The sequence below is a fragment of the Myxocyprinus asiaticus genome, chromosome 27, assembly GCF_019703515.2.
Source record: "Myxocyprinus asiaticus isolate MX2 ecotype Aquarium Trade chromosome 27, UBuf_Myxa_2, whole genome shotgun sequence".
Lineage (NCBI taxonomy): Eukaryota > Metazoa > Chordata > Actinopteri > Cypriniformes > Catostomidae > Myxocyprinus > Myxocyprinus asiaticus.
In genome coordinates, this window is record NC_059370.1 from 20,518,022 (window position 1) to 20,536,683 (window position 18,662).

The 18,662-nt window shown below is 40.1% G+C and overlaps 1 protein-coding gene across 2 annotated transcripts in view; it reads right to left on the reverse strand.

Annotated features, from left to right (window-relative positions):
* The window catches only part of LOC127418374 (tenomodulin-like), an 86,628-nt gene extending 68,261 nt beyond the window's left edge, over positions 1–18,367 (reverse strand). For both annotated transcript variants that reach the window (XM_051658996.1, XM_051658997.1), the window contains exons 1-2: positions 18,212–18,367; positions 15,334–15,474 (exon numbers count right to left, since the gene is read on the reverse strand). In XM_051658996.1, the coding sequence (XP_051514956.1) occupies positions 15,334–15,474; positions 18,212–18,259 (189 nt within the window). In that variant the 5' untranslated portion in view covers positions 18,260–18,367. The remainder of the gene's footprint in view (positions 1–15,333; positions 15,475–18,211) is intronic.
* Between the last annotated feature and the right edge of the window lie 295 nt (positions 18,368–18,662).

Here is an 18,662-nt window from a genome sequence, read left to right on the forward strand (position 1 = left end):
ACTTTCTGAGGTGGTTTGAGTGATTGGAATACTATCATTCTTCCAATGGTGAATTCTCAGGGCCAGCAAAGTCTTCTTTGCTGGCCTAACATGCCAAATATATAATATTTTTCATCCTTTCATTCTCAGTCACCTTTTTGCCTATGTATTTTTAATCGCTTTCCACTCTTAATTAATCTATAAACAAATAGAGAAAAATGAAAAGTTTATCCAGTCAGAATTTATTCCTTGATTACAAGCAAAGTGTGACAACTGTTTCACAAATCGCATGTCCGAAGCCGAGCTTGTTAGCCAAAGCAGCGTGTGAGTCTGAGCTCCACCCCCTCAGGCCTTCAGAATTTCCACAGAATCCCTCAACAGTGCAAATGAATGAGCAACTAAAGTCAGATTGTCAGGTTCATCAGCCAATCAGATTGATTTATTTGTTCTTGGTGGTTGTGATCTTTAGGATATGTCCCGGTCGAGGCCTTCTAGCTGGCCTTGAGTGACGCAATCACGCTTTAAGTGATGTGCGTAATTCAAGAGCGAAAAGCGTAAGATCAAGCTGTCTGACGAGTCGGCTGTCATCACTGATGGTTTTGCCGTTGAGAAAGAGATCCTTATGGATTTACAAACACGAGATGTTCTGTATGACTGTGTAATTGCTTAATTTATTAAACAGGAAAGGAGGACTGATTTTCACTTCAAGCAAATTGGTAAGTGCTTTTTGCATTGTTATAGCAACATCAGGAGTTTTCTAAGTGTAAATTAGGCTGCTTGAGCATTCAGTGTCGGATAAAGTTTTGAAAAGTAGTGCTGCATTCCATTCAACTCGGAAAGTCGGATTTTCCAACTTCCTACTAGGAAAAGTGCAGTGGAATGCATCTTGAAGTCAGAATTACAACTAGTAGGCTCGTGCAAAAATTCTCAACTCCGATTTCACTGAGATGCAGGGGCATGATGTCACACAAACATGTCGACACTCAGGGAGATATACAAAGTAAGTGATAAACAGTCACTTTATTACGTAATAGCGATAAATGAGTTCGTTTCCACATTACATTATATTAAAGCTCGTTTAACAAATGCCTGCAGAAACAGGTGTATAAAACATTATAATCTCTTTTGATAATCGTAAACCTGTAGCACAAATGCTAGCGTTGCAGCATTGTTTATCAGTTGGGTTGCAAGGAGACATCTCTAATGAGAGTCAAACCCCTGCTAAGCTAACCGGAGCATTGCAGTTTTGTTTCCTTAAACGTCATCTTCCGAATATTGGGGAATGGAATGCATTTAAGGTCGGAGATATCAAGTAGGAATATCCCACATCTAACTTGAATGGAATGCAGCATAACAGTGTACCCTGATGAAACGAAATTTATTGCAAGCAACATTTAAATCGCTAATATTATTAGATAGATTTTTCCAGGTATTATAGACCTCCTTGGTAGATTCATATGAAAAATTATGATTTATGAATGTCTGTTCGGGAGACATTCATTTCAGAAAACAGTCATGCTGTAGTTAAAATTAGGCTTGCTTGAGCATTAAGTGTCGTTTCAATTTCTGGCTTTTGTGCGTGGACGTGTTTTTAAAATGTCAATTGGTATTACTAGCTAGCTGTGACATAATGTATGATGCCCAAAGGCATAGAGTGTCTTATTCATTGTGAAACTGTGTTTTCTTAATGGCATGAATCACACTGAAGGCCTAGACTGTAAATGCATGGCCCACCACTGCATTCTTCAAAATACCTTGGAGGGCATTTACACTTAGTCTTTTCATGACTGGATAGATTTCCGACCAGTAAAAATGCATGAAGTGACAAAAAGTGCATCCCAAACCGCACACTTCTTCACTATTCTATGCCATTTTGTAGTGTAAGTATTGCTATGTTGTATGTTGTATGTTTACACTGAAAATGCAGCAAAAAAAAGAAAAAGAAAAAAAAAAGTGTACTTTAAGTACTCTGATAATGCACTTTTTCAACCGTCAAAACGAAATGTGCAATGTTGGACACTTCATGAACTCAGCGCACGCGGCTTGCCATACATAGCGGAAGGGGCGGAGTTACCTGGCTGTGCTGCTGGTCTGACAAAACAGTTTTAAATAATGAAGAATGTAGCAGCTAGCAAAACTTCAGTGGATACAGCACCTTACAAATGTGAGTTGAATGCTTTACCATCACCCCAAGCTGTTTGAATATGTACATTGTTTAAGATACAAGTATTGAGGAACATGGACGCCATGTGAGGTTCGGTCATGTGAACGGCGAGCTCTGTGCACTTTGCTAGTTTTAATACTATTAATGTCATAAACCAGTGAGATTCGATACATTCTGTTCCATAACTGTCCTAGGAGGACAAAATGTCAAAGAATTCAAAATCCTCGGGCTCTGGAGACATTAAAAGACACTTACATGCTCAAGCTGACACCACCGAGCAGCAGGCCGCAAGCCAGGGAGCCGATTTGGTCGGGGAAGTGCGGAAAATTTGGTGAGAAATGTTGAACACGTCGGCAATGCTGATGAAGGTTGTTGCTGACTTGAAGGATCTTGCTGTAATATGTCGATCAATCACTGACATGGATAAAAAATTCACTGAGATGGTTACAAGAGTGGGGGATTTCAAGAAACGGATCGATTATCTGGAGTCATCGGAGAGGGAATTATCTGCTAATCCGTTAGTGGATTAGCAGATAATGGATTTGGAGTGTGTCTGGAAGAAGTTGGAGGACTTGGTGAACTGTAGCCGATGGAATAACGTCCATATTGTTGGAATTCCTGAGGCCGAAAAAGGTCAGGATATGGTGAAATTCCTGGACGGGCTCTTTCTGAATCTGCTCGACATAACAGGCCATAAGCTGGAAATCGAGGGAGCTCACAGGGTTCCGGCTCGGCAATCCGCTGAGGGAGACAGGCCCCGATCAATTCTGGCCAAATTTCTGAGATCATCCGATAAAGATCTCATGTTACGCGAGGCAAGGAGTAAAGGAAGGCTTTCTTGGAAGAACCACAGCATTTTCTTTTTCCCAGACTTTGCAAATTCGACAAGAGAGAAATGTGATCAATTCAAGGAATGCAAGAAACTCTTACATCAGTGGAAGGTCGCTTTTGCACTGATGTTCCCAGCCAAATTGAGAATAGATGCTAAGGATGACTGCCCACACACACATTCACATGTCCCCAGCAAGCAATGTCTTTCATAAAGTCAATGGAGTAAGTTATTTTGTGGTACTCACGTTGCAGCCGAGTGGACCGACTCACTGAACATTCACTTGACTGTCCAAGGAAATTGAGCGCCTTTTTTGTTTCTTTTTGTGCTGGTTCCGCCTAGCGGCTGGAGTTTGTTTTTGGGATAGTTGTGTGGATGAATCTGCTCGTTCTTTGTGCTTATGCCTCCTATTGGCTGGAGTTTGTTTTGTGGAGTAATTCTTACAAGCCATTGGAGTGATTAGGTCATTTGTTGCACTCATGTAGCAGCCGAATAGGCGTAGGCGACTGTTTGAGTTTAGAGGGATGGACGCCAGTTGGCGCTGTCGTGCTCGGGGTTAATGCGCATGTTTTTCTTTTTTCTGTTTGTTTGGTTTGGGGGTTAGTCTGGGGTTTGATTGTTGCACTAATGTTGGAATGTGGTCTTTATAATTTTGTTTTTGACACACAATCCTCTTTTTCTATTATGTCAATATGTCAAATGTTAATATGAGTGGATTGTCTCTCTCCACGTGGAATGTGAGTGGGTTGGGGCACCCCATAAAAGAAGGAAGGTTATTTCTCTTCAAGAAATGCATCTTTCCCTGCAGTAAGCTGAAAAATTTGGGAAGATATGGGGTGGACATGTTTTCTTTAGTGCTGGCTCAAGTAAGAGCAGGGGAGTCATTACACTGATAAGCAAGCATCTACAATTCAAATGTCTCAAACAGATGAAAGATAAATTAGGAAGAGTCATTACTGTTTTAGCAGAAATTCAGGGGCGGTCTTATTTTGGCTAATATTTACACACCTAACATTGATGATTAGGGCTTTTTTATAGATCTTGAAGGGATGCCGCTGGCACCTTATAATATTGGGAGGAGATTTTAATCTTTTGATGGACTTAATCATAATGAAGCAAAAGTGTATGAAATTATATATATATATATATATATATATATATATATAAGTCCCTTATTTCATCTGCTGTTGATTGCTCAATGGGAAACATTTTAGTCTCAGATCATGCCCTGGTGAGTTTAGAGGTGTTGCCACATATGGAGAAAAGAAGTCATATAGTTGGCGCTTTAATGTATCCCTTTTGCAAAATCCTGAATTCCAACAAATGTTAAATGCTGAAATCAGTGTAAATATGGAGACCAACAGGTCCTCAGTATCCTCTGTGGGCGTGACTTGGGAGGCATTTTAGGCAGTTCTTATGGGCCGGATCATAGAGTATGCCTCATTCACCAAAAAATCCAAAGCACAAGAACTCGTGGAGTTGGACAGGAATATTAAAAAAGCAGAGGCAGAGCTGAAGCACAGAATGTCATCTGATGGACTCAGAGAATTGACCTGGTTGAAATACAGACAGGGATGGGAGGGTTACTTTTGAAATGTATTCCAGTACAGAATACATGCTGTAAAATGTAATTTGTAACGTATTCCGTTAGATTACTCAAGGTCAGTAACGTATTTTAAATACTTTGGATTACTTCTTCAGCACTGGTAGATTTTTTCACTTGTTTTGACTATAAAAACTCTTCCAGTACAATAAGACAAAATACACATGTTAAAAATACATTCTCTGAAAAACCTAAATATCATATGCAGTGTTGTTTCTAAAACAAGATAAATCAAATTAATCTTGTTTTAAGGATTTTTAGATATTTTTTACAGGAAAACAATAAAAGAAATATTATCAAGAATATGATTTTTGCCCTAATATCAAAGTTCTTACTACAAAAAAGAAATTATGATCCAACGTGAACTTTCTTGCTAAAAAAATATGATCGTGCCTGGTAACATGTGCATGGCTAGAAATAGCATTTTAGCTTAGCTTAAAGTTGACAATTTACACAAGGTTTATTTCTATTTCTTCTGCTCCAAACTTACTTCAAACTTACTTCTCTGTCTGCTCGTATGAATGTAACATCATAAGAAAGTGTTTCACCGCTGTTCAAATGCACTTTGGATCACATCATTTATATGTATAAATGTTTCCATCTGAAAGGACTAAATATTAAATGAAACAAATGACAATAAAATGCAAAGTAATCTCTTCAGTAATCAAAATACTTTTTGAATGTATCTGTATTCTAAATACCAATGATTTAAATTGTAACTGTAGTGGAATACAATTACTTATATTTTGTATTTTAAATACGTATTCCATTTACATGCATTTCTTTACTCCCCAACACTCAATACATATATAGTACTATTTTGTCATGGAAGGTGGAGTTTTGGCTATTCAGGGCAAGACAGTTATACTTTGAGTCAGGGGACAAGGCAGGAAAACTTCTGGCTAGATTATATAAAACAGAGAGAGTCTTTTTCTACCATTCCCTCAGTGAAATCTGCTGGTGGTGAAATATTAACCACAGCCATTGATATCAATAATGCTTTTAAAGAATTCTATCCTGATCTCTATAGTTCAACGTCTTTGTCTACTGATGAGGATATTAGAAACTTTGTGGAACCACTAGAACTTCCTAAACTGACGGCTGAGCAAAAAAATTATCTTGATTCTGAGATAACCTTGGAGGAGCTTGGCGAGGTACTTAAGGGGCCAGACGGCTTTGCTGCTGAATTTTTTAGATCTTATGCTACAGAATTGGCTCCACTTTTGCTAGAAATGTATATGGAATCATTAAAGAATGGAAAGCTTCTGCCAACCATGATGCAAGCCCGGAGCAGTCTGATTCTTAAAAAGGACAAAGTCCCAAGCGAGTGTAAGAGTTACTGTCCAATTTCCCTGATCCAGCTAGACGTTAAAATATTGTAACAAATTTTGGCTAATTGATTAAGTAAAGTTATGAAATCTCTTATATAGATCAGGTGGGGTTTATTCAGGGCCGTAGCTCTTCTGATAACATTAGGCGTTTCATTAATATCATATGGACAGTGGCGAATGATCAGATTCCGGTCGCTGCCATCTCACTTGACGCCGAAAAGGCGTTTGATTATGGTAGAATGGAATTAACTTTTTAAGATTTTGGAAATGTATGGGTTCAGGAATACTTTTATTGGTTGGCTTAAATTATTATCTAGACACCCGGTAGTGGCAGTACAAACGTATGGGTTAATTTCAGATTATTTTACTTTGGATAGGGGCACCCGGCAGGGTTGCCCTCTTTCCCCATTATTGTTCTGTCTTGCCCTGGAAGCATTAGCAGCCATGATAAGGAAGGAGGATGATTTTCCAGGGGTGGTGGTGGGAGGTGTGGTGCATAAGCTTTTGCTTTACGCAGATGATATTTTATTATTCGTCTCTGACCCCACTAGATCTATGCCTTGCATCCACAGAATTATTAATTCCTTTTAATTCTTTAGGTATACAGAGTTTTGGCTCTGACAGCGTACTGCCCGGTAATGGCTTTTCAGCCGGGCGCCTTCCAGTGGCCCAAACAGGGCATTAAGTGTTTGGGTATTTTATTCCCAGCAAATTTGTGTGATTTAGTAAGAGTTAATATTGACCCTTTAATAAAAAGGTTTTCGAGCGATGTGGGCAGGTGAGCTTCATTTATCTATTATTGGGAAGGCTAATGTTATCAAAAGGAATTGTATTCCAAAATTCAGCTACCTGCTACAGTCTCTCCCTACAGATGTCCCCCTCGCTTATTTCAAGCAATTTGATAGCATAGCAAAGTCCTTCATTTGGAATGGTAAACGTCCCAGATTACATTTCTGTAAGTTGCATAGGCCGATAGACAAAGGTGGGTTAGGCCTACTTAAGATTTTGTTTTATAATTATGCATTCGGTCTCAGACATTTGGCTCATTGGTCGCTTCCACCTGAGAGAGCCCCTCCCAGGTTTTGTATTGAACAGGACGTACTTGCCCCTATTTTAATATTGCAAAGCCTTTCTATCAAACTAATCAGAGAAGTTAAGTTACACCCCATTATCTCGCATTTGCACTCGATATGGACAAAAGTTTCCAGTGTTTAATTCGGAAATGTTGCCTCGAGCAAATGGCTGAACTCAAAATGATGTATTAATAAGTCCCCTTTCTGCTGGTCAGAGTGGATTGTGAGGGAGGTTAATACACTCTGTGACCTATATGAGAGTGGAGTGTTGAGATCCTTTGAAAATTTGGTTCAACATTTTGGGATTCCCAGATCTCAGTTCTTTAGGTATTTACAGCTGCGCCACCTGCTCTGTACTATTTTTGGGAGTAGCATACACCCCCCTAAATCGGCAGATACTCTGGGAGTGGTGATTACTGCTTTTGGAAAAGGTCATGAGGCATCAGTCTATTACTCCCTGCTAATTCAGAGTCTGGGGGACGGAGCTTTAATTTCTGTCAAGAGATTATGGGAGAAAGGTTTAAACTTGGTACTGGAGGAGGGAGTGTGGGCTAGGATTCTAAAAAACATCAAGTCTGCATCTAGAGATGCAAGGGTGCGCCTTATGCAGTTTTACATCGATTCTACTGGACCCCTTCTAGACTGTATAGGCTTGGTCTTAAAGATACACTCACCTGCTGGCGATGCCAATCAGAAGACAGAGACACAACCCATGTTTTTTGGTGGTGTGTTAAGATCCAAGAATTTTGGTTGAAGGTTCAGAGTTTAATGTGTGATGTATTGGGCACTCAAATTTCATTTTGCCCCAGACTCTGTATTTTAGGCGATGGGGCGGTCATCAATATAGGGGATAAACACTGGTCCTAACCAGTGTTATGATTGGCAGACAAATTGTTTTAAGGGGATTGAAGTCAGCTGGAGCACCCTTATTTCAAGAATGGTGCATGGAGATGGGGAGGGGGGCAGCTTTTGAGGAAGCGTCATTTAGAAGGCTGGGGAGTTAGGATTCGTTTGATGGGAAATGGGGCAGCTATTGGCGTTTTTGGAGAGCTCTCGGGGAGGGGCAGTGGAGAGAGAAGTTTATTTTTAAATGTGTGTGATATATATATATATATATATATATATATATATATATATATATATATATATATATTTTTTTTTTTTTTGTGTGTGTGTGTGTGTGTGTCTATAATCATGTGTGACCACAGGGATATTGCTGAGGGTCAGGGTGGGTTTGGGGATTGGGAGGGGTAATAGTGGGGGTTAAATGTTGATTCTGTGTATATTTGTTTTGCTTTTCTTTGTTATCTGTATGAATCAATAAAAAAATGTTAATCAGGAAAAAAAAGATACAAGTATTGAACTGAGGTTGGCTAACGTACTAAAGCTAGTGGCAACACATTACGTGCGCTTGAAATGTCACTTCCGTCAGCTGTTAAACGGCGAACACTTCTGTGTAGTAAAAAACGTTAAGTGTTTCATTTGGGACAATACTACACTTTGAAAATTCATACACTACATGGCTGAGTGCATAGTATATTTTATAAGTGCATAGTGTATAGTGTGTTGTTTGGGACACAGCTCAAATGTAGATACCCTCAAAGATTTGGGCTATTTTAGGTCTGCTCTCTCTCACGGCAGAAAGTAAGCAAACAGTGCTGTCACGATGCCTTCCTGGAGGCTATCCCTCTTTCTTGTGAGGAGAACAACATGACTGTCAGGCAGTGGTACTACCAGAAAGGCCAGTTGCTGGACATGGCTAATAAACAACCACTGTGTGTGATCTGTTCAAGGGGTTATTTGACACTGCGATCAATATGACAGACACCGCTGGTTCAGACCTGATATGGTAGTCTGAAAGAACATGGCTTGTATGCAACACACATGTGGTTTTGACTCGTCTATCAACCACAGCTACTGACCAAGACAATGGGCATTCAAAAGGTCAGAGAAATAAATGACATCAGCTAAACACAGCAAATCTTTCGTTACCACTGACATAGACATTGATAAGATGAGATGAAGGAACATCAATGGCACAATTTTTGTAAAATAAATTAGCTTTATTTAACTACTATCACACTATGTCCTAACAGCCTGTCTTGGTATTTTGTTGATCGCTTGTTTCTATAAAGTCATATAATAAAAATCAAAAGGTTCTGATTAGCTGTCAACATGATCACACAAGAAATCGGCGTGTTCGTTTAGAATGTTTTTCCAACCATATTTGGAACCAATGTGCTGAATTCCGGACAAGCGACACCATGCAGCCATGTCCAATCATGTTCATGTCCATGCTGTGCCTTTGACATCACATCCCAAATACAATTTTGCAAAGTAGTAAGTAAAGGAACACTGTTTTGGTCTCAGTACTTAGGAATGGGAATCGCAAGGAATTTAACGATTCCGGTTCCGATTCTGATTCCTCTTAACGATTCCTGTTCCTTAACGATTCCAGTTCCTTAATGGTTCCAGTAACAATTCCAGTAATTATTTTAGTACCTTTTTTAAAAAGAATTAGAAGAGAAATGCTATTCTTATTGTATTTACCGCCCTCTGCTGTCTGTTACCAAGTGATGAGATCATTTCAGATTTCAACATAGCAGATATAACTAATCAGAAATACATTTAATATAATTCTTGTAAAAGATGTGTTTGCAGACTTTTTAGACACATAAGTACAATCCAGTAATAGATCCTAACTATATTTTTAATAAACAAATCTAAGCCAACAAGAAATGTGATGTGTATATTTCATTTATTATTTTATAAAAGTCCAGTTATTACAACAAAAGGTGTGTATCTTTAATTATACATTGTCATATGAACAATCAGTCAGTAACTACGCTGCTTGATATAATAGAGACACAGGTCATCATTAAATAAACAGTAACAGTTCCAGAGACAGTTTAGACTGTGTTTTGTAGCCTAATGTTGTACTTCAGGCTTGTGAGACTTCAACAGTGCTTATTTAATTTTGAGTTGGACATTCATAACTTGCACATCAGTATAAGATGTATGTTTCACACTGTGTGTTTCACGCTGTAGATTCAAAAGGACTGGCTCATTACAATAATATCTGCATCGAACTGTTCCATGTATCGATTGGGAATCAAATACACTGGTAGAGCTGTGTGTTTTACACTGTAGAGTCCGTAGAGGGCAGCGCTGCTGCAGAAATGTGCTGCTGGAAACACTGTCAGTATATCAGGACGGTGTTCCAGCCTCATCGGTGGAAAATTGCATGCAGTAGAACCCCAAACGGAACCGAAAATCACCAAGATCTTACGGTTACGGTATTTTTTAAAGAATGGAACCAGTTCTGAACATGAACCAGTTCTCGGTTCCCAACCCTATCAGTACTTTAATGGTTTGGGTTATGTTTAAGGCCCTGGCACACTCATGGCAAAATGCTTCTTCAATCTTCACTCATAGCCACAAATAAGTTTGAAAAAGCTGAGCAACGACATACTGTTTGCGAAAATTCAGACACCCACCATGTTGCTGGGTATAACAAGTCAGAGTCTGACACTGAGTGAAGATTCATGTGCAGAGTTTAATAGAAATCAGGGTTAAACAGTCAGAGGACAAAACCAGGTAAGCAATCCAGAGAAACAAACAAATCAAAGACGGTAAACAAAGGGGAAATCCAGGTACAGGCAATAATCACAACAGGCAGGCGGTACAAATAACGCTCAGGAATGCAAGATAACGGGGTGAATTGGCAAGACATCGCAGTGAAGTGAAGTTTGAGCAGGGAATATATACACAGGGAGTTGATGAATGAATAGCAAACAGGTGTGAGAGTCAATAGCGGGAAGAAAAAGGTTCTGGGAAATGTAGTCCGGTTATGGGTTAATACTCAGGGGAAGGAGATCCTCTGTGAACAGACTGGGAAGATGTGACACTGGGGGGTGGCATTTAGAGGTACATTTAAATATGAGGACATTCAAGACTACATGTATAACATCAACCAATATGACATTAAAATGCGTTATCAATGACTTCATGTCTAGAATTCACATGAGGTCAGAAAAAAGAAGCTGTATTAACTACTCAATGATAATTTGAAGTAATATATATGCAGTAGATAATGTTTAATTTTTAATGTTCATCTTTTGAATTCATAGGGCTAATACGCTAACTTGCTATACGTGGCCATAATCTGCACGATTACACTCTGCTGTTTTAATTTATAATGAGACTGATACTACTGAAAAGAGGGTAAAAGAGTTTTAAATGGGTAGAATACAGAAAAAAGAATGATGATAGGCACATCTTACTTAGGACAGACGTGTGTGAATGGGTTTTGGCTGCAGATGGCACATGAGTGAATGGGCACTTAAGAGTATTTGTGTAGATTTGATTCCTTTTGTAGACTAATAAAAAATATTGTGTGACATGTTCTCAGAAAATGTCTCTACACAAAAGATTGTACAGATGTAGGTAATGTCATGTTTAAATGTGTTAATGTAATGTTGTTTGGTTTTCAAGTCAAGTCAAGTCTAGTCAAGTCAAGTTCATGTTTATGTTTTGTTTTTGTTCATGTTTGGATTTCACGTTGTTTGGATACATCACTCATATTGTAAATAAACTGCACTTGTGTTCTTCACATCATCATCGTCTTCGTCTGCTCCTGTGTTCAGCCTGCCTAGCAACGTTACAGAATACCTGACCTCCAAAATGAACCCAGCAGTTTAGCTTCTTCGTTTTCGCCAGGGGAATCGTTCCCTGCAGGATTATGTCGAGGAGTTTTGTGGACTTTGAGGGTAATATCATTAAAGTCCACCATGTAGCAAAGACTGTTTCCATTTTGGGCTAAATTAGCCGGTCTCCTCCATGATGCCTGGCGGTCGGATGACCCTCAGTCTGGCTCAAAACATGGATTTAGCCCTGCAACTGATCAGATCATATTTCACCGTAGGAGTGGCTGATGAGGAACTATGCACTCCTACAGTGACTGCCATGTCAGAGCCGTCCACCATCATGGCCTCCAAGCCAGAGGTCCCCGTCATGGCCACCAAGCCAGAGTTTCCCGTCATGGCCGCCGAGCCAGAGTTCCCCATCATGGCCGCCAAGCCAGGGTCCCACGTCATGGTCGCCGAGCCAGGGTCCCACGTCATGGTCACTGAGCCTGGGTCCCACGTCATGGTCAACGAGCCAACGGCCACGCCTGCCACGGCCAATGAACCAGCGTTGCAAGCCTCATCCGTCCCAGAGCCAGCGTTGCAAGCCTTGTCCATCCTAGAGCCAGCGTTGCAAGCCTCGTCCGTCCTAGAGCCAGCGTTGCAAGCCTCGTCCGTCCCAGAGCCAGCTCTCACTGGGCTATTAGACCTGGAGTTGGTTCCCGCCCTTGTGCCCACCCGAGTACTCCTCCTCCTGATCAGCCGGTTCCACCCAAGTCACCGGCTCTACCATTGCCCCCTGTGACATCTCAGACAAGGGGAACTTCTGACCCTCCGACTCCACCTAGACCCTCCGAGCCCTGGACTCCACCTTGGGCCTTTGATCCCTCAACATCACCTCGGCTCTACGTTGCCTCGGCTCCACCGTGGTCCTCCAGCCTATAGGCTTCACTGGGGTTCCTCATCCCTCCAGCTCCTCCTTGGTCTGTCGGTCACCTGGCTCTGCCTTGGCTCTACGATCCTCTGGCTATGCCTTGGCTCTCCGATCCTTCGGTTCCACTGGGGACCTCCATCCCTACGGCTCTGCCTTGGTCCTCAGCTCCACCGGCTCCGCCTCAGTTTTCCGATCCCCCAGCACCGCCTTGGTCCTCCGAACCTCCGGTGCTGCCTTGGTCCTCCGAGCCTCCAGCTCCACCCTGGCCCTTCGAGCCTTCAGCTACTCTCTGGGCTCCAAGTTCTCCAGTTTCACCCCTCAAGCCTCTCACGGCTCCACCTTCCATGGATCCGCCCTGGTCTCTTGCTCCACGCCCTGTGTCGCCAGGCCATGCTCCACGTCCTGTCTCATCAGGCCATGCCTCAAGGACCCCACCCCCCAGCTCCCTATTTTACTCTGTTAATTTTGTTCATGTTTGGGCATCGGGAGCCGCCCCTAGTGGGGGGGATATGTCTTGTTTAAATGTGTTAATGTAACGTTGTTTGGTTTTCAATTCAAGTCAAGTTCATGTTTATGTTTTGTTTTAGTTCACATTTGGATTTTATGTTGTTTGGATACATCACTAATCTTGTAAATAAACTGCACTTGAGTTCTTTACATCATCATTGTCTTCGTCTGCCTGTCACTGCCGGCTACATTACAGGTAAATTTGCACCAGCTAGCTAATAACTCTACATGCTGGTGTGTTCATGTTGACTGATCTTAACTGACTGAACGGGAATTATTTGTTGGTCTCAAAGTAGGTGGAGCTCCAGGTCACTGGTCACCTAATGATGATGTGAATCAATGGCAGTAAGAAGGTGTTCAGCAGCCGAAAGTTTGCCCTGGCAAGCTGTTACTAACCACCGAAACAAACTCACATGTTCTTTTTGGCAGATTTAGTTATAAATGACATAACGCCCATTCATTCATCGATTTCATAGAAGTGTGCAGGGGCCTTTAGAGTTTGGATTATTTTCACATCACATCCATAGGATGTGATGCAACTCTAGTTACAGCTACGGTCACTGGGAGTTGCAGTTTGGACATTCAGAGAGCATACCCTGACTTTAGCAGACAAAACATTCAACCTCCTGTTGATGTTGATTTTTTTGTGAGATCAGTGTGGATGTGACTATGTTTGTAGTGCACCAGTTTCACATTCAGTGTGGACAGACAAATTGCTTGTCCCTCAAATCTTTTCGTATCGGTGGGGATACTGTGTTATTTTTCATTTGTTTCTGTTAGGTGATATGGCAGGCATCTAATCCCTGAGGAACTAGGAGAGCATAATTATAACATGGGAAACAGGAAAGAAGCATTAGGAGCCAAGAGAGGATTTGGACAACAAGTAGTCACACGGTTAAGTTCACACACCCTCTTTGCACACTTAAACACATAGTAGCAAAGAGAATGATGGCAAACTCTTTATCTTCCCTGGGCTTCTGTAACAACATATGTTTGTAAGTAATTAAAAGAAGTTCCCAAGTGGTTACCATGTCATATTGAAATACAATATGGTGAGCAAATTACCTTTCCACAGCAGTTTATGCAAAGTTGGGCACAGGAGACCGCTTTGCCACTCCCTGCTGCCACATGGAGGGATGGGAAAAGAAAATCTCCTGCTGTATTGATGTATTGACTTCTAATTAGTTTGTCAGGAGCTATAGCTATTAAGAGCATGGGAATAATGGATGATACTTTACCTGGGAAAATAAGCGACGCTCGCTGTCCCAAATAGTCACCATTTCATATTTCATCAAGTTTAAATAAGAGGAGGTGGGGCTTATGAAATATGCAGTGTTGGTTTGAAATATTCATATCTAAGCTGCCGAATTGTGATGCCTGAAGCTGCAATAGTTGCACATTCAGTTTTCATTGTTGATGTCAGCACTTGCAGCATGCTGGGTGCGTAAAACACACACACACACACACACACACACACACACACACACACACACACACGCATGCACACAGACACAGACACAGACAGACACACACATATTGCTTGCCTATTATTCCCCCCTTACTGCTGTTGAAAAGAGACCCCCTTATGGTTAGGCCTATAATTGTGTTTTAAAACGCCATTATATTGCTCATTGCCGGATATCATCGAATGCACTAGCTCAGCCGAACACAGCAGTTCAAGATCTCCACGGCCCAGATTTAAGTTTCATTAAACCTATTACATGCCTTGTGAGAATCTTTGCTCCTTCTGCAGCAAATGATGACTCAACAACCAGGTGCATGAAATATCTGATGTTGTCTAGTGTAATTTCAGTAAATGTACTAAAAGCATTGGCTGTTATATTGTTAAGAACTGTCTCCTCTGGGAGAGTTTATGCATAACAAACTTTAGCAAAGCATAGGCTTGGTTTGTTTGTTGACACCCTGATATTGCCAGTTACTTACAAGCTGTTCATTTCTGTGCATCAACAAAAAATGGAGAACCTATAATGAATAATATCTATGTTTTGCAGTTCTGATTATTATAGCAATCTTATTATGAAAACTTATTGTGTATTTATCCATTAATTCTGCTGTTTTTTCCAACTCTGTCATGTTATTGTTTGTTCAAGGAAATCAAGATTGGATTCAGTCTGTTCCAAGAATATTCAATATCGTGTGCAGATGTTTCTGTGCCTTTCATTTCCATTGGACGATTGTTATTCTAATTATTTCCTAATTAATCCACAGCCATGCACAATTCTCATTAATATCTCTCAGCCTCGACAATAGATTTGAATTCATCTTACCTTTAAAGGGCTTGGGCTCCATATATATCTTAGACTATAGATAGAGAGGGCCAATGTCAGGAACAGCACACTCAGAATTATGGCACCATACTGGTAACTGTGATATCTGGCTTTTCTCTCCTCCTCCTTTCCCAGCTCAACCTATGAAAAACAAAAAACAAAATAGTGTATATATGTTGGGAATTCATTTAAAAGTTACACATATCCAATGTATTCCACCAAAGTAATCAGCTAAGAAATAATCACATGGGCAATTCTAATTCTGAGACTGAACAAAAGGTCACATTTATTAAAATTGTCCCAAATTAAAAGTTGGTCTGTTCGATTTAATTCCCGAGCTTATGGCCAAAAATTAATAAAAGTGGGGCTTTTGTTCCAGCTGAGTTGCATGCGGGAGAGTTTAACAGCTTACTATTCACAGTGGTGTGCTCCACTATCTCTTAGGACATGGCCAATCAGAATAACGAAACATGGAGGAACAACTTCAATTAGCTATGTCTCTAGCCAAACGAGAAGCTTATAAAGCATTGGTGACTCCTGCGATTGTACTTATCTCACAGTTTAAGGCGCAGGACGCAGACCATCTCATTGAGAATATTTTCAACCAGTCTAAAATTTTAAACATGGTTTAAGAAATGGTTGAATTTAGTTGTGTTGTTGTTTGGGAAGTGGTTGGGTGACTTTTTGCTTTTTGCAGGTTTATATAGTCCACGGCTCTCAGTTCCATTAAACTGAATTGAATAATATTTTAAATGTTAAAATGTATTTATAAATGCCATCCCCCATTAGACATTTTTGCATCAATTAAATTATGTTCACCTTTCCCTGTGGTGCTACTGATAGCAAGTTGCATGAGCAACCTATGAGATGCAGGCTAGGGTCCAATGGAAACCCCGAAGTAATTATGTTCATTTAAACTTCCACACTATTTGCACTTAATAATAATAATAATAATTAAAAAAATAATAAAAAAAAAAACTTTCCTTGTCTGTCTCTTTCTTTTGCACTAGCTTCTATACTACTCCAGCCATCTTGGCAGTGCTATAGTATACTGCAGATATTGTTGACTTCTGTATAACAAATTGCTTGCTATGTTCCCCAATTGTAAGTCACTTTGGATAAAAGCATCTGCTTAATGACTAAATGTAAATGTAAACAATGGTGAGCATGATTCGGAGGTTGCATTTTCTCGCTATGATTACATTTTTACTCCACCGACAGTTAGGTGTAGGGTCAGGGTTTTGGTTGGGGGGGTAGGTTTAGTAAAATATGCATTCCTGTTGACTATATTGCATCTAAATTTGTATTTACGACTAAAACTACAACTTGCTTTTGGTGCCACCCTGTGGATATTTCACTCTGAAACTTCCAGCTTCGGACCCTAGGGAAGTGGATAGAATTTTGGTAAAAACAAACCAATTTCAGCAGTGTGATCAGCCTGAATGTACAGTCAGCCTGTCCTTATTACAAAACTAACCTCTTCAGAATGATAGTTTATTTTTAGGTTTATTTAATCAAAAGGCAAAAATACATCCTGAAAAATACTGGACAGACTGACTTTCAAAACCGATATTCTTCAAAAGTATGCACCAATATACTGTAAGTGCGCTGGATATGACAGTTTCGCCTCAGGAGTTCATCCCTTGTCATGAATGCCCTGTTAAAAACACCAAGGCACAAGCTCTCTTGCTATGCATGATGGGAAACAGGAGGACAAACAATTAGAGAAGGCCGAATTTCCCCCTGTCTGAAGCAAAAATGTGAATAAAGATAGAGCTGAAATCCAGAGGTCGCATAAGCAGTGGAAACTTGACTGAAGGACAAAGTTCCATCTGCTCAGAATATAAATGGCTCTGAAAATATACAGACGGCTGCCAGCAAAACGGTATTAAACCGGTTTAAGGTTAAGAATCAGCGAGGCAATTCTGCTGTAGCAGGATTGAGTCTGAGTCTTCGGCGATGAAGGGAGCCGAGGGCCCCCTGCTGATGAGAGAGAGTGCAAGGAAGGACGAAAAGGAGAAAGATGGAAAAAAGAGAGAGTCAGGGAGAAGGGAGGGAGGGCATGAGAGAGAGAGAAAAATACAGAGAGACGTATATGCAGAGAGAGGAAAGAGAAGTTAAAAGCAAGATGGAGAGAGAGAGAATAAAAGAAAAGGTTTTCCTGATATACATTATAAATTTTTCATCTGAAAGAGGAAAAAGGGAGGATCTCACTTTAATTTCTGTTAGTTCGCATCATTGATGGGGATGGGGATAAGAATTTTTCTTCTTAAAAGAAAATTGCACACTGTTGAACAATTGCTCAAATTTATATTTATCCTCATTGGCTGTATGCGAGTATGAAATACTATATTAATAATTCTGTGTTGTGTTACATTTCTGTTGAAAATAAGTCCAACCCACATAATTTGCACAAAGCAGACAAATGCATATACAATGCTGGGAAAATGATCTTGATTATTTAATTGTAAATCATGTGTACTAATTTGCACAGTTGTAAAGGTCTAACCTTACAGCTGTGGAGTGCGGCACTCAGCTGATGAAAAGAAACTGAATGATAGAAAACAAAGATGAAAACTGAACACTCAAAAGCCCAACCTGACAGTCACATATCTCAACCCTCTAAAAGAGCAATTAACATGAATGAAATATGAATTAGAGATCCCTTGCCCATCTCATCCTCTTTAGCGATCATTCATTTTCAGAATTTAGAAAATTGGAAATTGCAACTTGATATTTTCATGGGAATAAAATATACATCATTCCTATTCAATATAAAACAAAATTTATATATTCATAAAATAATAAAATTATTGCCAGTTTCCTTTCTAATGTTATTTTTACTATATATATATGTAAAAGCACATGTAAGACTCACATCTTTGCACAGAACTTGATGACTGCTGAAGGAAGGGTTACTCTCCATAACTGTAGCTGTAGCAAAGATAATCTCCTTTGGAAACCTTCTCGAACTCAGAGCTGAAGTCTTTCTCACTGGAAGCCAAAGAGTCAAACTTTCATTCCATTGGTAATTTGGGAGTCTGTTCAAGAGGGAGGGCTTTTCTTTCAGATGGGATGGAATAACTTCAACTACTGTGATTCCTTTTTGTACACAAAGCAGATGTCCTGAATTAAGACCATCATCTGGTTTAGAAAAGAAACGACACTGCTTTGAGTTGCCATGAACGTAACTGGCCTCATAGTTTTTTTCCTCTGTCAATGGTACCACATATAAACACACAACATTCAGGCAGGCAACATATTTACAGTCTATGGTTACTGTTATAAAGTTGTCATTGGAGAGACCAGGCTTAGTTAACACACTTTTT